This window comes from Rhincodon typus, chromosome 3 (assembly GCF_021869965.1).
Source record: "Rhincodon typus isolate 14 chromosome 3, sRhiTyp1.1, whole genome shotgun sequence".
Lineage (NCBI taxonomy): Eukaryota > Metazoa > Chordata > Chondrichthyes > Orectolobiformes > Rhincodontidae > Rhincodon > Rhincodon typus.
Window position 1 is genome coordinate 77,454,796 of NC_063334.1, and position 18,067 is coordinate 77,472,862.

The following is an 18,067-nucleotide window of genomic DNA, read 5'->3' on the forward strand; positions in this document are numbered from 1 at the left end:
TATTTCAGAACCCCCTTCCCCTCCCCCATTTCTGAAGAAGGGTCTAGGCCCGAAACGTCAGCCTTCCTGCTCCTCTGATGCTGCTTGGCCTGCTGTGTTCATCCAGCTCTACACCTTGTTATCTCAGATTCTCCAGCATCTGCAGTTCCTACTATCTCATGCCATCTGTCCTGTTTGGTTTGGATCCAATATTTATCTGATTACTGTCTCACAATTGTGAATGTAAAGCTCTATACAAATGCAAGTTGTTGTTACATTTCTTAATCAATTTAACAAGTATCCAACTTGATTAGTTACAAATCTGTGGTCACATGCCAGGATTGCCAATACTCACATTACATAGCGCCCCATAGCGCAATATAGAAAGGAGTGAGTGTACATGGCTCTCACTTGTAAAGTATAACCTAGTACGGACATGCCTCTCTGGTGATAAGACTCCTCTTGAGTATCTGGAAAAATAGGAATAAAACAGTAATAAAATTAGATAATAATTTTTAGATTAGATTTACTTTTACATTTAGATTATACCTGTCAGAAGCAAATTCTAATTCTATGGCTGTTTCTTGGATCAGAATTTATTGCCATTATCATCTCATTTTATTGATGATTTTCTTGATTTTGCCCCTATCTTTGTCTCCTGAAATCCAAGAGATGTAGGTGTGAGTGTACCTACAGCACAACTGTGTTAACCATCAAATGTCAGATTTAGTTGAAGATGAAATGCTGCTGGGGTGTGCATTCCTCTGATAAAACAGTTTCACTATTCCAGAATTATGTAAAAAACAAAAATAATCTCCAGCTTCCTTTTTGCACAGTCATACCTACAAAATATATGAATTAGGAGCAAGAAAAGACCATTCAGCTCTTCAAGCCTGCTGTGTCATTCAGTAAGATTGTAGCTGATTAAATTATGATCTCGTCTCCCCAACCCTTATAATGAGTGACTCCTCTGTTGGTCAAAAATTTATCTATTTGTCTTAAAAATATTTATTAACACTTCCCAGAGAGCAGTAGAGAGAGTTCCAAAGTCTCCTTGACTTTCAGAGAAACAAATTCTCTCATCTCCATCTTAGATGGGAGACCCCTATTTTAAACCGTACCCTCTAGTTGTGGTGTCTTATATAAGAGGAAGTGTTCTTTCAGTAAACAACATATAAATCCCTTTATGATATTATATGTTACAACAGGATCACCTTTCATTCTCCAATGGGTCCAGGCACGAGACATATTATCAGCAATATAGTGCTGGCCTTGGATGAAACACAGACAGACAACATCTGAGCAAGATGTGAGAAAATAGTAGAAATGTGGGAATTATAATACACAATACCGTAATATTTTGTTTAAAATTGGGAGGCATCTGTAACTAGCAAAGTTAGCTTTAAACTTTAAAGTCATAAAACTAGTTCTCCTTACATACTCTTGAAAATAAACAACAGTTTAATGGTTTTCCCGAATCTTCTTTCATTTGCCAAGTTGTTTGAACACTAAAGGTAAACCCCACCCTTGGCCAATCTCAACAATCTGTCCAAACACTTCGGCTAGTGAAAGGCAAGCAATCAAAGCACACTGTACTTTTCAAGTTGGCCCACTTAACCCTTTGATGCAATAGAAACAGGTCAGGTGCCTGGAGGGGCAGCCTTTAACACAAACTTTATACCATTCTAGCCAATTTCATTCAATCCTCAGTTACTGGTCCTGCAGATTCCTTGGCTGGAACATGCCTTCATTTTTTTTTCAGGCATTTGGACAATAGCATTCATTAAATATGAAACACAGAAATAGACAATTTCGTCCTTCAAGGCTGTTCCACCATTCAACTTGATCATGGCTGATTTTCTGTCAGTCATTTTCCGTGCATTGTCCCTTATCCCTTGACACCTTTAATATCTGGGAATCTAATGCTTTCTGCCTTGAATATACTGGCTGACTGAATGCCTTCTGGAGTACAGAATTCTTCATCAGTCTTAAATGACTGACTTCTTATTTCTAAGACTGTGTTCCCTGATTATGACACCCTTCCAGCCAACTAGGAAATTCATTCAAGCATCTATCCTGTCAAACATGGATGTTTCAACAAGATCACCCCTCATACACCTAAACTTTAGAGAATACAGGCCCAGTCCACTATCTCTCTCCAATTTGACAATCCACCATTTCAGGCATTAGTCTGGCAAAAGTATATGCTTTCTTGTATATAGAGATCAAAAATCTATACACAATAGTCTAGGCATGGTATCACGAAGGCTCTACACATTGGCAGCAATCCAGTACTTAAAATCCTCTTTCAATAAAGGCCAATATAATATTTGTCTTCCTAATTGCTTGCTGCATCTGCATATTTCAACATCACTCTTTGAAATTCCCTCCTGGAGCCAAGGAGTTTACAGAATAATTGGGCCTTAATTTCTGCAGATATTTGGAGAGTAGCAGCCATTCAAATCCACAGGAAGGAAGTTTTTCTTTTCATTTTTATATTTTCTCAATGTAATGCCCCAAAAGACTTTTTGCATTTTCACATCCTGTCCAGACAAGCAGGTTAACTTACAGTTGTTATACTGCTTCATGTACAATGTCAGATATGGGAAGTTAACTGATCTACTGATAATCTTGTTTCAATGCAGACTCTGCATTTCTGTTTTCTGTTTACAGGTAGAGGCTACTTTTCTGTAAATCCTACAGTATAAATTTGTCAGCATGATTTGTGTAATAAGAGTCAATTAAACGTGTTAATAATTATGTTAGAGAGGTTTATTACTGGCTCTTCGTCAAAAAATGTGATAAGCAATGTGGATAAAAGGGGGAATCAGAAGATAATATATGTGGATCTCCAAAAGACATTCAGTAATATCTTTCCCTATTCCCTGATTGATGTAAAACACCAATCATCTGTTATCCTACCCTTATTTTCACAATGATAGCATATCTACAGGCGTCTGGATAGAGAATTTCAAAGGTTCATATCTCTTCGAGTGAAGAAATTTTTCTTCACAACAGCCCTAAATTATCAGTTCCTTAACTTGAACCTGTGCTCCTTGTTCTAAATTCCTAAGCCAGGAGAAGCAATGTCTTAATCTTGAAGGTTTCAACAAAATCACCTCTCATTCTTCTAAACACCAGAGCATATAGATCCAAGTTTCTTAGCCAGACATCATAGGATAAATGTTTCACCCCAGAGACCAATCTAATGAACATTCACTGCACTACCTCCAATGCAAATATGTCCTTCATTAAAGATGGAAGGCAAATGGGATATTGGCCTTTATTGCATGAAGATTTTAAGGACAGCAATAAAAAAGTCTTGCTGCAATAATGTACAGTTTTGGTGAGACCACTCCCATCCAGAAAGACAGAGCAGCAGATAAATGGGAATACGACCAGCTGAAAGTTTCCCCTCTAAGCCACTCACTATCCTGACTTGCAAATATATTACTGTTTTATCAGTGTCACTGGGCTGAAATCCTGGAACTTCCTCCCAATGGCAGAGTGGGTCAGCAGTGAACTGCAGTAGCTCAAAGTGCCAGCTCACCTCAACCTTCTCAAGGGTAACTAGGGATGGGCTGTAAATCCCAGCTAGAGATGCCCACATCCCATCAGTAAATATTAAAAAGACCAAAGTTGCACAGCATTCTGTATGTCATCAGGGTTTCATACAACTGCAGCAAAATTTCTTATACTCGGTACACCAATCGCCTTGCATTAAAGGCTGATATGTTTTTCTAATTATTGCTACGTCTGCATGTAACTTTTTAAGGTTCTTTGTACAGGTGCATTTCAGTCTCTCTGAACATCAACATGTACAAAAATATTCTGTTTTTCTATTCTTCCTATCAGACTAAGTAATCACACATTTAACCACTTTCAATCTCGCGACTCCCATTCTTTCCCACTTTCACCTAACCTGATACCCAGATTTTCTGATAGCCAGATGATTGTTTCCAGAGTTGCACTTGGGGACCCTATAAACCCCCTCGAATCAGACTCTGAGGAATCAAATGGTAAATTGTAGATTCTGCTGGACAATTCCCCTATGCTTGAACCCTCCAAAAGAATCCATTTAAATCAGAGAATTCGAGGGATATGAAGTTGAGTAATAGTTAGCCAGGAAAAGGTATAGAGAGTATGTAGTCTAATTCCTAAGTAACTATTAAAAGAACTTCCAACTTACCTCACACACCCTCAACTACATCTCCTCCAGACCCCAATGCACCCCAGACACTAACCTGAAAACTCTTTGGCACTTGACAACACTTCCTGCCATAGCCCTGGGACCCAAAGCCCCCCATTCGAAAGACAGCCCCTGGCTTCTGAACCCTCCTCCTCCTGTGCCAAATCCTACACCCAATTTTTGACATCTCACTACTGCATCCAATCAGCTCTTTCCCCTGCTACTGATATATCCTGCTCCAAACCCAACAACCCTTTCATATCAACAAATTCCCCTACCCCCCACCACCAAACCCAATACCCTATATACATTTCAGAAGACACAAAAAGCGGTGTAATTTGCCTACCCCCAACTATTCTGCTCTAGGAAGGGCCTATCAGAATGGAAGATTGGCTTCACATTTCTGAAGGAGTCCTGCTCAGATTCCCCCGTCTAAAATATGGAACTCTTTTGTTGCACTGAACACTCCTCAGCAAATGTGACTGTATGTCATTTTGAAACGTTTTGTGTCCCCTCACAACTTAATTCTCACTTAGTCCTATATTGTCAGCAAATTTAGATATATTTCTTCTTGTTTCTTCATCTAATTCATTAATATGGATTTTTAATAGTTAGCCCCTAACACATGAGGAAATACTTCTCTTCAAGATTCAGACAAAGTTTCTACCCTTCTGAAGTCAAGTTGGACACAAAGCAGCCTTGCTCACTTAGACAGTTCTTAAAAATAATCTGTTGGTTATGTGACCAGTATATTAACAAAGTAAACAAAAACAAATCTTAAGAGAGTTGTGCACTTCTACTCTGAAGTCATCTATCCAAAGTAACACTGCCTGAATAGGATTTAAAAATAGAAAAATTACTGTTGTTTAAACTCCTTAGAAAATTAATAACTATTCAGAAACCCTTACAGTGGATGGAGTTTGTTAACAGTGTCATCATCCTGAGTTCTTTGCAAGTCAGAACGAATTTTCCTTATCAAAGGAGTACAATATGCTTTGGCAATATCCATCTTCTCAGCCTTGGTAATGCCATATTCCTAAACAAAATAAAATTCAGCAAATTCAAGAAAAAATGAACTTTAAAATGTTTTAGAACATCAAGAATTGAATCACAGCCCTGGTACATTCTCCACTGCAATGCCTGAGTTGACTTGCCAACCCATCAGCAACATTTCCTCATGCAATATAAATTGTTGCTTCCTTTGACATGTAGTATTATTGTATCTGCCCTGATGAATGCAAGAAAAAGCTTTAACAACATTTTTTTTTGAGCTACACTCAGATTAGTAAGTATCAAGCTTTTGTGTGTTGCAAAATTACTTCTCCCTTCTGCACTGCATTTTAAAGGAACACAGCACCAGAGCTCTTCTTAAGAAAATGAAAAGCAAATAATACAACATACATAGCTTCAAGAAACAACTATAAAGAGTAACTAAGAACTTTCATTTATGTAACACTTTATCACATCTTCAAGTAAATTCCAAAACACTTCAATTAATTAATTGCTCTAATAATATACAGGCAAACACAGGGATGAGAAGACACATGGCAAGATCTGACAAATGGCCCACGGGAGGAGAAAGGGGTAAGAGTTAAAAAGTAAAAAATAAAAGAAGAAAACAGATAATGAAGCATCTTCCTCACAAAGGAATAAAAGGAGCCAAATTAGCTTCCATTTAGGCTCATTACCTGAGGTATCACAATGTCAGCCAATGACTTTGATAACTGATACAGTTCCATTGTGTTCTCCAGTTGTAGGGAACTGTTGTGTTGAACATCATACTTTATGCAGTCATAGATATCAGGAATTTTGCTGATATCATAACGCCCATTTTTCAATTTGACGTCCTTTTCTAATTTAGCCCATCTTCGCAACATCAACTCAAGCGATTCACTATGGTAAAGTTGAATATCTATATATACACATAGAAAGCAGTAAAAAATTTTTAGATTTAGGTTTGAAAAAATGTTGACTTTGTAAAGAAAGTGCTAGGTCAACATGAGCAAAATGACTGAAAAATCTAAGACAGAGGCTCTAGGTTTTAGCCATTTACCTTCCTAATTCTGACCTACTTCTGATCTTACATCTTGTGGTCCTATGGAATGCCAAATTTGTGTTCCTTGTATGATTACACCTCATTCCTCTGAATATCAATACGTGTAAATTTCATGCCTTTTAAAACAAAAAAAACTTATTTTCTAATCTTCTTAACAAAGCGTAGACCTTCATACTTCCCCATATTGTACACCACGTGCTACCTAGTTGCACACTGACTACACCTGTCTATTATATCTCTTTACAGCCTTGCAGCCTCCTCACAGCTTACAATCCCACCAGGCTTAGCATTACTGACTGTGTGGTTCACTACTATGTTGTTGTTCATCCTTTGAGATGAAGGTGACAATGTTCATCTTCTGGAATATTTGAAAGAGGCTTGGCGGGTACATAGGTGACTGTTAAAGCCAATCTGCATTCAGAATGTTCTGCCGCAAATAAGTCAGGACTGCACAGACAACTGAATTTTTGGATGAACTGCTGGATTGGGATTTCTTCTTGCATTTCCTTTTTGCCTCTGATATGGAAACTGCAACATCTTTTTTTATTGCAGTGAACTTCTCAATTGCAATGAGCTTCTCCTAGAACTCATAGTTGATAGAAAAAGTCCCAAGTGAAGGCTTCAGAGTGCCAGGAGTTTGACAGCATGGAAAGAGGCCCATCTGTGCCAAATTCCCATGCCAGTAATCAGGCACATTCCAGCTCTAGTCCCAATTCTCAGCACAATGCCTGCAACCTTGTATTCAATGGAGCTTCAAGTGATCCTCTAAATACTTCTTTAAATGGTACCCACCTCTACTACCCTTTCCGGAACTGAATTCAAGATACCCACCACTCTTAGGTCAAAGTCCTTAAATTCCCCCTAAACCTCCTGGCCTTTATCTTAAATCCATGCCCTCTGAGAGGAAAGGTTTCTTTCCGTCTATCCTACCTATGTCCCTAATAATGATGTACACCTCAATCAGCTACCCCTCAATCTTCCCTGCTTTACTGACAACAATATCAGCTTTTTTAAGCTCTCTTAATATCCAAAAGCATTCCAGTCCAGGTAAACCTACTCTGCACCCTCTCAAGTTCAATCACATCATTCCTACAGTGTGCTGACCAGAACTGCACAAAGTACTCCAGCTGCGACCTAAATAATATCTTAGCTGCATCACAACTTTCTTGCTCTTGCATTCAAAACCTTGACTAATCAAAGGAGGGATCATATGTCTTCTCAAACTCTATGTGCCTGATCTGTTTCCTTTAAGGATCTATGGACATGCACATCAAGATCCCTCTAATCCTTTAATTTCTAGGGTCCACCATTCATGCACTCCCTTGTCTTATTAGTCGTCCCAAAGTGAACCACCTCATATTTTTCACTTGATTAAATTTCATTTGCCATTTTTCTATCCATCTAACCAGACTACCTACATCATTCTGTAGTCTAAGGCTTTCCTCCTTGATATATACAATTTTTGTGTCATCTGCAAACTTACAGATTAAACCTCCTATGTTCAAGTTTCGATTTAATAGAAGTTTTCAAAATCTTGAGTGGGCTGGCTAAAATAGATAGGGAAAAGCAGTATCCACTTGTAAAAGGAACAAGAATGAGAGGGCTATCTCGACTCCATTTTCTCCCCCTTGGTCCAGGAACTCCCTACCTATGTCCGTGACACCACCCACGCCCTCCACCTCCTCCAGAACTTCCAATTCCCCGGTCCCCAACACCTCATCTTTACCATGGATGTCCAGTCCCTCTACACCTGCATTCCCCATGCAGATGGCCTTAAGGCCCTCCGCTTCTTCCTGTCCCGCAGGCCCGACCAGTCCCCCTCCACTGACACCCTCATCCGCTTAGCCGAACTCGTCCTCACACTCAACAACTTCTCTTTCAATTCCTCCCACTTCCTACAGACAAAGGGGGTAGCCATGGGTACCCGCATGGGCCCAAGCTACGCCTGCCTCTTTGTAGGTTACGTGGAACAATCCCTCTTCTGTACCTACACCGGCCCTAAACCCCACCTCTTCCTCCGTTACATTGATGACTGTATCGGTGCCGCCTCGTGCTCCCACGAGGAGCTCGAACAGTTCATACACTTCACTAACACCTTCCACCCCAACCTTAAATTTACCTGGACCATCTCTAACACCTCTCTCCCCTTCCTGGACCTCTCTGTCTCCATATCGGGCAACCACCTCGAAACCGATATTCATTTCAAGCCCACCGACTCCCACAGCTACCTAGAATACTCCTCCTCCCACCCACCTTCCTGCAAAAATGCTATCCCCTATTCCCAATTCCTTCGCCTCCGCCGCATCTGCTCCCAGGATGAGGCATTCCACTCCCGTACATCTCAGTTGTCCTCGTTTTTCAAGGACCGTAACTTCCCCTCCTCGGTGGTCGAGAACGCCCTCAACCGTGTCTCCCACATCTCCCGCACCTCATCCCTCACACCCCGTCCACGCAATAAGAACCAAAAAAGAATCCCCCTCGTCCTCACGTACCACCCCACCAACCTCCGGATCCAACGCATCATCCTCCGACACTTCCGCCATCTGCAATCCGACCCCACCACCAAAGACATCTTTCCCTCCCCACCTTTATCTGCTTTCCGGAGGGACAACTCTCTCCGTGACTCCCTTGTCCGCTCCACACTCCCCTCCAGCTCCACCACACCCGGCACTTTTCCCTGCAACCGCAGGAAGTGCTACACCTGCCCCCATACCTCCTCCCTCACCCCCATCCCAGGCCCCAAGAAGACTTTCCACATCAAGCAGATGTTCACCTGCACATCTGCCAATGTGGTATACTGCATCCGCTGTACCCGGTGTGGCTTCCTCTACATCGGGGAAACCAAGCGGAGACTCGGGGACCGCTTTGCAGAACACTTACGCTCGGTTCGCAACAAACAACTGCACCTCCCAGTCGCGAACCATTTCAACTCCCCCTCCCATTCCTCAGACGACATGTCCATCCTGGGCCTCCTGCAGTGCCACAACGATGCCACCCGAAGGTTGCAGGAACAGCAACTCATATTCCGCTTGGGAACCCTGCAGCCCAATGGTATCAATGTGGATTTCACAAGTTTCAAAATCTCCCCTCCCCCCACCGCATCCCAAAACCAGTCCAACTCGTCCCTGCCTCCCTAACCTGTTCTTCCTCCCCCCTATCCCCTCCTCCCACCCCAAGCCGCACCTCCATCTCCTACCGACCAACCTCATCCCGCCCCCTTGACCTGTCCATCCTCCCTGGACTGACCTATCCCCTTCCTACACTCACCTTTCCTGGCCCCATCCCCGCCTCTTCGACCTGTTTGTTTCCTCTCCACCTATCCTCTCCTCTATCCCTCTTCTATCCGCCTCCCACTCTCTCCCTATTTATTTCAAAACCCCCTTCCCCTCCCCCTTTTCTGATGAAGGGTCTAGGCCCGAAACGTCAGCCTCTCTGCTCCTATGATGCTGCTTGGCCTGCTGTGTTCATCCAGCCCTGCACCTTGTTGTCTAAGAATGAGAGGGCGTAGATTTAAAGTAGTGTGCAGAAGTAATAAGGATGATATGAGAAAAACCATTTCATGCAGCAAGTAATTAAGGTATGGAAGGCACTGCCTGCAAATGCAGTGGAGGCAGACTCAATTGAGGCAATCAAGAGGGCATCAGATGATTATTTGGATAGCAATGGTGTGAAAAGGTATGGGGGGAAATAAAAAACAGGAAACTGGCACTAGGTAATGATGCTCGTTTGAGCAGCTGGTCTCCGAACGGCCTGCTTCTGTGTTGTAGTAGTTTTATGATGTTAACACTTTCTCACTCCAAAATGCTGTCAGACTCCCTGACATTCTCTAGCATTTTGTTTTTTTAAAGATATTCCATATACTTAGCTTTAAAAATACAGACCAATTCAATGTTGGTCTTTGAAACTGTCTACTTTTTAAATAAAAAGTCCATGTGCTGCAAAGATGGCTTACAGTCAGATGACTTCACTTGTGCATTCAAAAACTGCCTCTCGAGGACAAAATGATACATTCCAGACAGAACTGTTGACCACAGCCATGCTAACTCCAATAGAAATCATTCCTGAACTGAAGGGTTTCTTTTAAAACAAAGGTGGTAATTGTTGTAACCTACTCAGGATGCAAGTCTTAAACAAATAAATGTAGGATGTGGCTAAATCAACAAATACCACCTTCATATTGGAAAACTAAAGTGAAATTGAGAAGTCACTTGGTAGGGCAACTATGTTTATTCCTTAAATGCTGACTGCAGAAAGTAAGAGAAGCACAGATAAAAAGGCAGCAACACCGATAACAAATAAAACACCAGCAACTTTAAAGTCGCAGGGTTACCAATTCTGTTCCCTTTTGGGTCCAACAATACAACCAGCTGACCTCCTGGTAATGAGACTACAAGCATCTAACTTCATGACCATCTTTTCCACCTCTTTGTAAGAATCATAAAATAATTTTAGCATACAACTTCAGCTGAAGTCACCGAAACTAAGTTTCGGGAGTTAATACAAGTTCCTCATTAGGCCTGCAGTGTGTTTTTCCAATTAATTAAAAGGCAACCTTTCTTCTTGTAATTTTATAAAAGGAACCTGTTTGAACATGTTATGACAAATCTGATAGGTGGGACTTGAACTTGGACTTTCTAGCCTAGCAGCAGGAACACAACCACTGCTCCACAAGAACCCAAAGGGATTCAATCTCTTGCTGTTGCCGTTAACCTGTTCACACACTAGCTATGCAGCTCGTTAACTGCCACTCTGCACTTGTCTTCAACTGTATTCTCCAAATATATTTGCCTGCATAACTCAGAGTAAGTGCTATGGTGATAAATTGTGGGATGATTACATAAATAAACAATTCTCTTTTCCCCATTCATAGCTAGAAGAAACTTGCTGCTAGTTATTCCAATTGTTTACACACGCAGTGATTAACATGCATTTACACACATCCTTTCCACTCAAAAGCTCAGTGATCACAGACAGTTGTTATGGGAAAACAGATTTCATCAGTTTTCTGCCACCTGTCCATTACCTGAATTTTTCTACCAAAATACATCACCTCATAGTAAATGTTCTTCACCCATTTAACCACCCACTTAATCTGCAAGTTTTGTCTTCTTGTATTATATTGCACCCTATGTGCTAGCTATACTCCAATATTCACTCTTCAACTTGATATCTGTGCAAATATTGATATTAATTACTTGTTCCTAGTCTAAATCATTAATATAAATGATGAACAGCAATGGTGCCAGCTCAGATTCTTACAGAACACCACGTTTTACCTTGTGCCAATCTTTATCCCTGTTGTCTGCCTTTAAATCTTTTTAATCCATTCAGCTCTTTATCATAACTTGATGTGCCCAAATGTCTGTACTGAGTCCATCTAGTCATATACTACTGAAGAATTTTGATATTGTAGAATACTCTTATTTCTTGCCAATTTACTTTCCCAGTTCTTCTGAATTCCTAGTCATTTATTTTGACATTTTTTCTAGTGCCTTCAAGTTCTCTTTTAGCATCTATTCCATCATCAAAGTATAACAGAAATATCTTACCAGCTGATTTGGGGTCTTCCATCCTCTGTCTAATTTGGGATGTCAGGCTTTGAATTAGGGCATAAACCTTATCACAAGTCTTTACAGGGTTTTTGATTAGCTGCATTGACCTAATTATAGAACTGCTTTTAGTAGGAGCAAGCTGAAAAAGAAACAAAAATGTTGAACTATTACACACCATAATAAACATCGAAACTTAATTAAGAAACAATATTCATTAGTTAAGTTAGTTTCTTTGGGAGTAAGAAATGGAACAAAAAGGCAAAGGTGTAACGGTTAAAAGAGAGAAAGAAAGTAAAAGAAACAACAGCACAATTTCTGATCATTATGCAACAAAGGAATCATTCTTTCACACTGGAAGATGTGCAGAGAACAGTTAAGATGTTGACCTAGAGGGAGAAAAGTTCCCCATGGCTATGAGAGCCTTAACACCCAATGACAATCAATAGTCTGTCCCTCTGGGAATTAGTTACCCTAAAGTGATTTACCTTGAATTGTTTAATTAGTGATCAAAAGGCGGACTTACTGTCCAGTTAAGTTGACTGCTTTTTCAGCTGGGGGAAGGGAAGGGGTCACGCCATTGGAACCCTTTCTCCTTCTTAAAAGTTTAAATAAAAAGACTGAACCAGTAACCAGGCCAACATTGTACTGTGGATCTTCCCCAATTGGTAGCCTTAAATATTTCCAACTACTTTCTTATTATAAATTCATTTATATCTCTGGCATTTTCTGTTTTTAGGTTAGGTCCTTTTGTATGCACTACCTTATCTTAAGTCCACATTTGGGGTTTAATCATGTGCTGTCCCACCAGGTCAGCAGTTACATTACCTGTTCACTGACGTCCACTGGTATACAAGACAATCCCAAGCTGCTTGGGTCCCACCTGATACCCTCATAGTGTTCGGGGCACAGCACCAGCCCAGAGGAGATGGGGCAGAAAACAATATTGAGGGATGTATACTGACCCATAAAATGAGGTGGTAAGATTGGGGAAGCCATTAAATATGGAATTGGAAACATAAGGAATAAAGGTACAGCTGTAATTATGTGTGACCTTAATGTACGTATAGATCAAGCAAATCAAATCAGTGACAGAGCTGGACAGGCAGAATTCCTGGAGTATGTACGAGATGGTTCTCTAGATCAATACATTGGAGAACCAACCAGAGAATAGGTCACCTTATACGGGGTACTGTGCAATAAGAAAGGAAAAATTGGTGACCTTGCTGTGTAAGGCCCTTGGTGCCTGTGTAACCATAATATGATAGAAGACTTCATTCTAAAGGAGAGTGACATAGTTGATTCTGAGACTCAGGCTCTGAATTTAAATAAAGGAAAGTATGATGGCATGAGGAGTTGGCTGGCTCTTACAAATTGGGAAACTCAAGGGATGAGAGTGGTGAGGCAATGGCAAACATTTAAAGAGTGCATGAAGAAACTGCAACAATTGTTCATTTCTGTCTGCCGCAAAAATAAAGCTGGAAAGGTTGCCTGACTATGGCTAACAAGAGAAATTAGGGGTAGAATTAGATCCAAGGAAGGGACATACATATTGACTCAGTTTTTAAAACAGAAAATGCTGCAGAAACTTAGCAGGTCTGACAGCATGTGTAGAGAGAGCAGAGTTAATGGTTTATGTTAACTCCGTTTCTCTCTCACAGATATTGCCAGACTATTGACTTTCTCTAGTGATTTCTTTTTGTGTTTCAGATCTCCAGCATTTGCCAAGTTTTGCTTTTACTGCCAAGTCAGCTAAGCATGACTGGCACTCCATCCACCACCTTAAACTTTTATTCCCTACACTGGCACAGTGAACCAATTCAAACAATTTTTATTTAACAGCACCTACAAAAAATGCAACCTCTATCAACTATAAAGAGAAAAGTAGCAGGTATATTGGTAAACTCATATCCTGGCATATCCCCCACTATGATCATGCCAGTACAGGAGGTACTGCCTAAAAAGGTGGGAACTTGGTGAAACTACAACATAGGACTACGAGGCGGCACGGTGGCTCAGTGGTGAGTACTGCTGTCTCACAGCACCAGGGACCCAGATTCAATTTCAGCCTCGGGCAACTGTCTGTGTGGAGTTTGCACGTTCTCCCCTTGTCTCAGTGAGATGCTCTTCGGAAGGTCGGTATGGACTCCATGGGCCAAATGGTCTGCTTCCACACCCTGTAGGAATTCTATGATACTTGTTTGCCAAACAGTGGAAAAAGCACATGACTGAAAAGGGTAAGTGATCTCACGTCTATGTTCTATCTAAGCTGCACGTGCAATCGTCCAAGGGTTTGTCCGTGCATAGCAATTGGTGTTCTTATGCCGTGTGCGGCACTGACTTCTCTGGAGGTCACCCACAGACCTTGGAGGTTTGCACAGAATAAATTTAAAGGGAGCACTATCCACAACCAAAGGCACAGCATTTTCAACATTATCTTCAAACAAAAGGGCCAAGAGGATGATCCGTTTCTGCCTCCTCCTGAGCCTGGCAACGGAGATATCAACTTTCAGAAAATTTGATTCACTCAATGGGATGTCAAGAAATGATTGAAGGTAATTGGCCTTGACAATATCCTGACAATAGTACTGAAGAATGTGCTCCAGAACCAACTATGTGCCTAGCCAGGGTATTCCAGCAGTTACAACATTCCCATATATCTGGCAATGTGACAAATTGTCCAGGTATGTCCTGTCCACAAAAAAGGAAGACAAATAGAATCCAGGTAATTGCTGCGCCAGTTTATACTCAATCATCAAAGCAGTAGAAGGTGTTCACAACAATGCTGTCAAGCATCACTTAGTCAAAAATAACCTGCACAACGATACGCAGTTTGAGTTCCACCAGAGCCAATCAGCCCCTGACAAATGATGGACTTGATCTGAATATGGATAAAAGCTAAACCCGAGAAAAGAGGTGAGGGTATCCGCCCTTGACATCAAGGCAGCCTTTTGTCCGAGTGTGGCATCATGGAGTCCAAGCAAGTTTGGAGTCAATAAGAAACGGGGAAAACTCTACTGCTCTGAGTGATACCTAACACAAAGGAAGATGATTGCGTTTGTTGGAGGTCAATCATTTTGGTCCCACAATGCCACTGCAGGAGCTCCTTAGGGTAGTGCCCTAGGCTGAATCACCTTCAGTTACTTCAATGACTTCCCTTTCATCATAAGGTTAGAGGTGGTGATGTCACATTCACTATCATTTGTAACTCCTCAGATACTGAAGCAGTCTATGCCGAAACATAGCAGAACCTTGGACAACATTCAGGCTTGGCATATGGCCAACAACATCTGCACCATACATTTACCAGACAGTTTCTCTCGATTGAGAGAGAGAATCCCACAATTATCCCTTGAAATTCAATGACATTGACATCTCTCAATCATTACATGGCAGACATCAAATGTCATCGGTATATTGGCAGCAAACTAGCCAGTCAGGCGACTAGACGATGCTACTGGCTCCATAAGGACAAAGCTGTGCCTTATGTCACACCAGAATCTATCAGGAACAGTTTTCAGAATTACCATAAAGCCAGAAGGAGCAGGTCTGCTCTTCCTGCCTCCACTTCAGATATTTCTGTTAAATGCTTACATTTTTTGGAAACTGCCTCCATCAGTCACTTTATTGAATATGGTTATGGTAATCTTGAATACTGCAAGTCTTGCACGTGCCAAAATGGTGGAAGGGAGAAAACTGTAGATGTAAGAGCTGCTCCTTTTTTGGAGGTTTTTTCAGTGTTGGAGCTGATTTCCTCGATTTCTTGGAGCAGTAATTACTGTTTTATAAGCTGGGGCTTTGTTTTTGGAACTTTGGAAAAAAATTCAAAGGAATGGTAGTTTAAATGGGAGAAAGAGATAGAGCATGGGAGACTGTTCAGAGAACTGCTCTAAAGTTCAGACCTGGTCCAATGGTCAAGGATGTCTCCGAGAGGGTGTAGAAGATTCTTAAAGGGGAGAGTGACCAGCAGGAGATCGTTGTACATGCTGATACTTACAACAAAGGAAGAAAAAAGGACAAGGTTCTGAGGAGAGAATATAGGAAATTAGGCAGGAAGTTAAAAAGCAGGCCTTCAAGGGTAGTAATATCTGATTTTACTCCCAGTGCCACGTGCTAGTGAGAGGAGGAATAAGGCAATACAGCAGATGAATGCGTGGCTAAGGAGCTGGTGCAGGGGGCAGGGATTCACATTTTTGGATCACTGCAATCTGTTCTGGGGTAGAGGTGGCCTGTATACGAAGGATGGGCTGCACCTGAATTGGAAAGCAACTAGTATACTGGTGGGGAGATTTGCTAGTGCTGCTCAGCAGGCTCTGAAAGTTCGGGGGAAGTAAAATGAGAAAAGAGGTAAGTCTGATGCTAGTACAGTTGAGAAAATGAGCAAGTCAAATAGTCAAGACAGGCAGGGGAAAAGCAAAGAATGAAGTGGGACTGAAAACTTAAACTGCATTTATTTCAATGCAAGAGGCCTGCCAGGTAAGGCAGATGAACTCAGCATAGTTCAGAACAGGTACTGGGATATCATAGCTATGAGAGAAACATGGCTCAGGGATGGACAGGACTGGCAGCTTAATGTTCCAAGGTATAGATGCCATAAGAAGGATAGAAAGGGAGGCAAAAGAAGAGGGAGAGTGTTGTTTTTGATTAGGGATAACAGTATGGTTGTAATTAGGGAGGATATTCTGGGGAGTACATCCAATGAAGTTATTTGGGTGGAACTGAGATATAAGAAAGGGAGGATCATCTTTTTGGAATTATACTAACAGGAAAGTACAAGGCTTTCTCTTGTAAAGTGGGTAGAACTCGCAGTTTGAGATATTGGATGATGACTAATATTGACATTTTATGAATCTGAGCCCTACAAGCAGTAAGGAGAAAAGTATAGCAAAAATGTGCACATGAAAATAGTAGCATTAATAAGAAAGAAAACAAGAAAATTATGATGTGGAGGTGCCGGTTTTGGACTTGGGTGGACAAGGTCAGAAATCACACGACAGCAGGTTATAGTCCAACAGGTTTATCTGAAAACATGCTTTTGGAGTATTACTCCCTCTTCAGGAGTTAGTGAGAGAGGTAGTATTAGACACAGAATTTATAAGTAAAAGATCAAAAGGGTCACACCACTGATGAGGATGTACTTAAAAAACCAAAAATGCTGTTAAATCCTTAATCATTTAGAAAGTTTTAATTGATTAATATCTACATGTAAATCCCTAAATTCTCTTGAAGTCACTGTCCTGACCGAACTAAAGGTTTTATCAGTTATAAAGAAGAGGTGACATTTTCAGTCAGACAATGCATGAAAGGTGTGAAGTCTTGATTAGAATCTTGAATGTTTGTGATTTGGTTTGGAGTCAGACTGGTTGTATTTCTAAGATAGGAATTTATAAAACGCCACATTGACGGACTGCTGACAAATTATGTGCTTTTTGAACAAAGTAGAATCTGTCTGCAAATACAAATTCACCCCATGCATTCACATGTGTGTGTGCGCATCTGTGTACACGTGTGGGAGAGAGAGTACACGTGCATGTGTGTGTGCGGGAGAGAAAGTGTGTGCATGAGAGAGGATCTGTGTGGAAGTGTCTGTGTGAGAGTCAGTGTGTGTATGAGAGAGGATGTGTGTGTGTATGCATGAGAGTGTATAGGGCGGCAGGGTCACCTGTAGTGCAACATGAACCCAAGATTCCGGTCGAGGCCGTCCTCATGGGTACCGAACTTAGCAATCAGCCTCTGCTCGGTGACTCTGCGTTGTTGTGCATCCCGCAGTCCGCCTTGGAGGATCCAAGGCCGAATATCCTTGACTGCTGAAGTGATCACCCACTGGGACGGATCATTCCTGTCTGGCGATTGTTGTGCAGTGATCATTCCTCCATACTTGTAGCATCTGCATGGTTTTGCCAATATATCATGCCTTGGGGCATCTGTGCCTGCAGCGTATAAGATAGACAATGTTGGCTGAGTCACATGAGTATCTGTCTTGCACATGGTGAGTGGTGCTCCCACATGTGATGGTGGTGTCAATGTCAAAGATCTGACAGATCTTGCACAGGTGGCCATGACAGGGTTGCATAGTGTTGTGGTTGATGTTGTCCTGAAGGCTGGATAGTATGCTGTGAACAATGGTCTGTTTAAGGTTTGTTCTTCCACATGTTTCCACTTCACACCTTCAACCAACCGCCAAATCTTTCTCTCTGTCTCTCGACCACCACACACACACACACACACTCTCTCTACTCCCCCCACCACACACACACAGACTCTCTCTACTACCCCCACACACACACACACACA

General features: G+C 41.5%; 1 protein-coding gene across 1 annotated transcript in view; it reads right to left on the reverse strand.

Annotated features, from left to right (window-relative positions):
* Positions 1–18,067, reverse strand: part of ppip5k2 (diphosphoinositol pentakisphosphate kinase 2) — a 198,270-nt gene that overhangs the window by 76,064 nt on the left and 104,139 nt on the right. Inside the window, exons 17-20 of the mRNA XM_048593691.1 lie at positions 11,774–11,915; positions 5,857–6,080; positions 5,077–5,204; positions 335–449 (exon numbers count right to left, since the gene is read on the reverse strand). Of these exons, the coding sequence (XP_048449648.1) occupies positions 335–449; positions 5,077–5,204; positions 5,857–6,080; positions 11,774–11,915 (609 nt within the window). The remainder of the gene's footprint in view (positions 1–334; positions 450–5,076; positions 5,205–5,856; positions 6,081–11,773; positions 11,916–18,067) is intronic.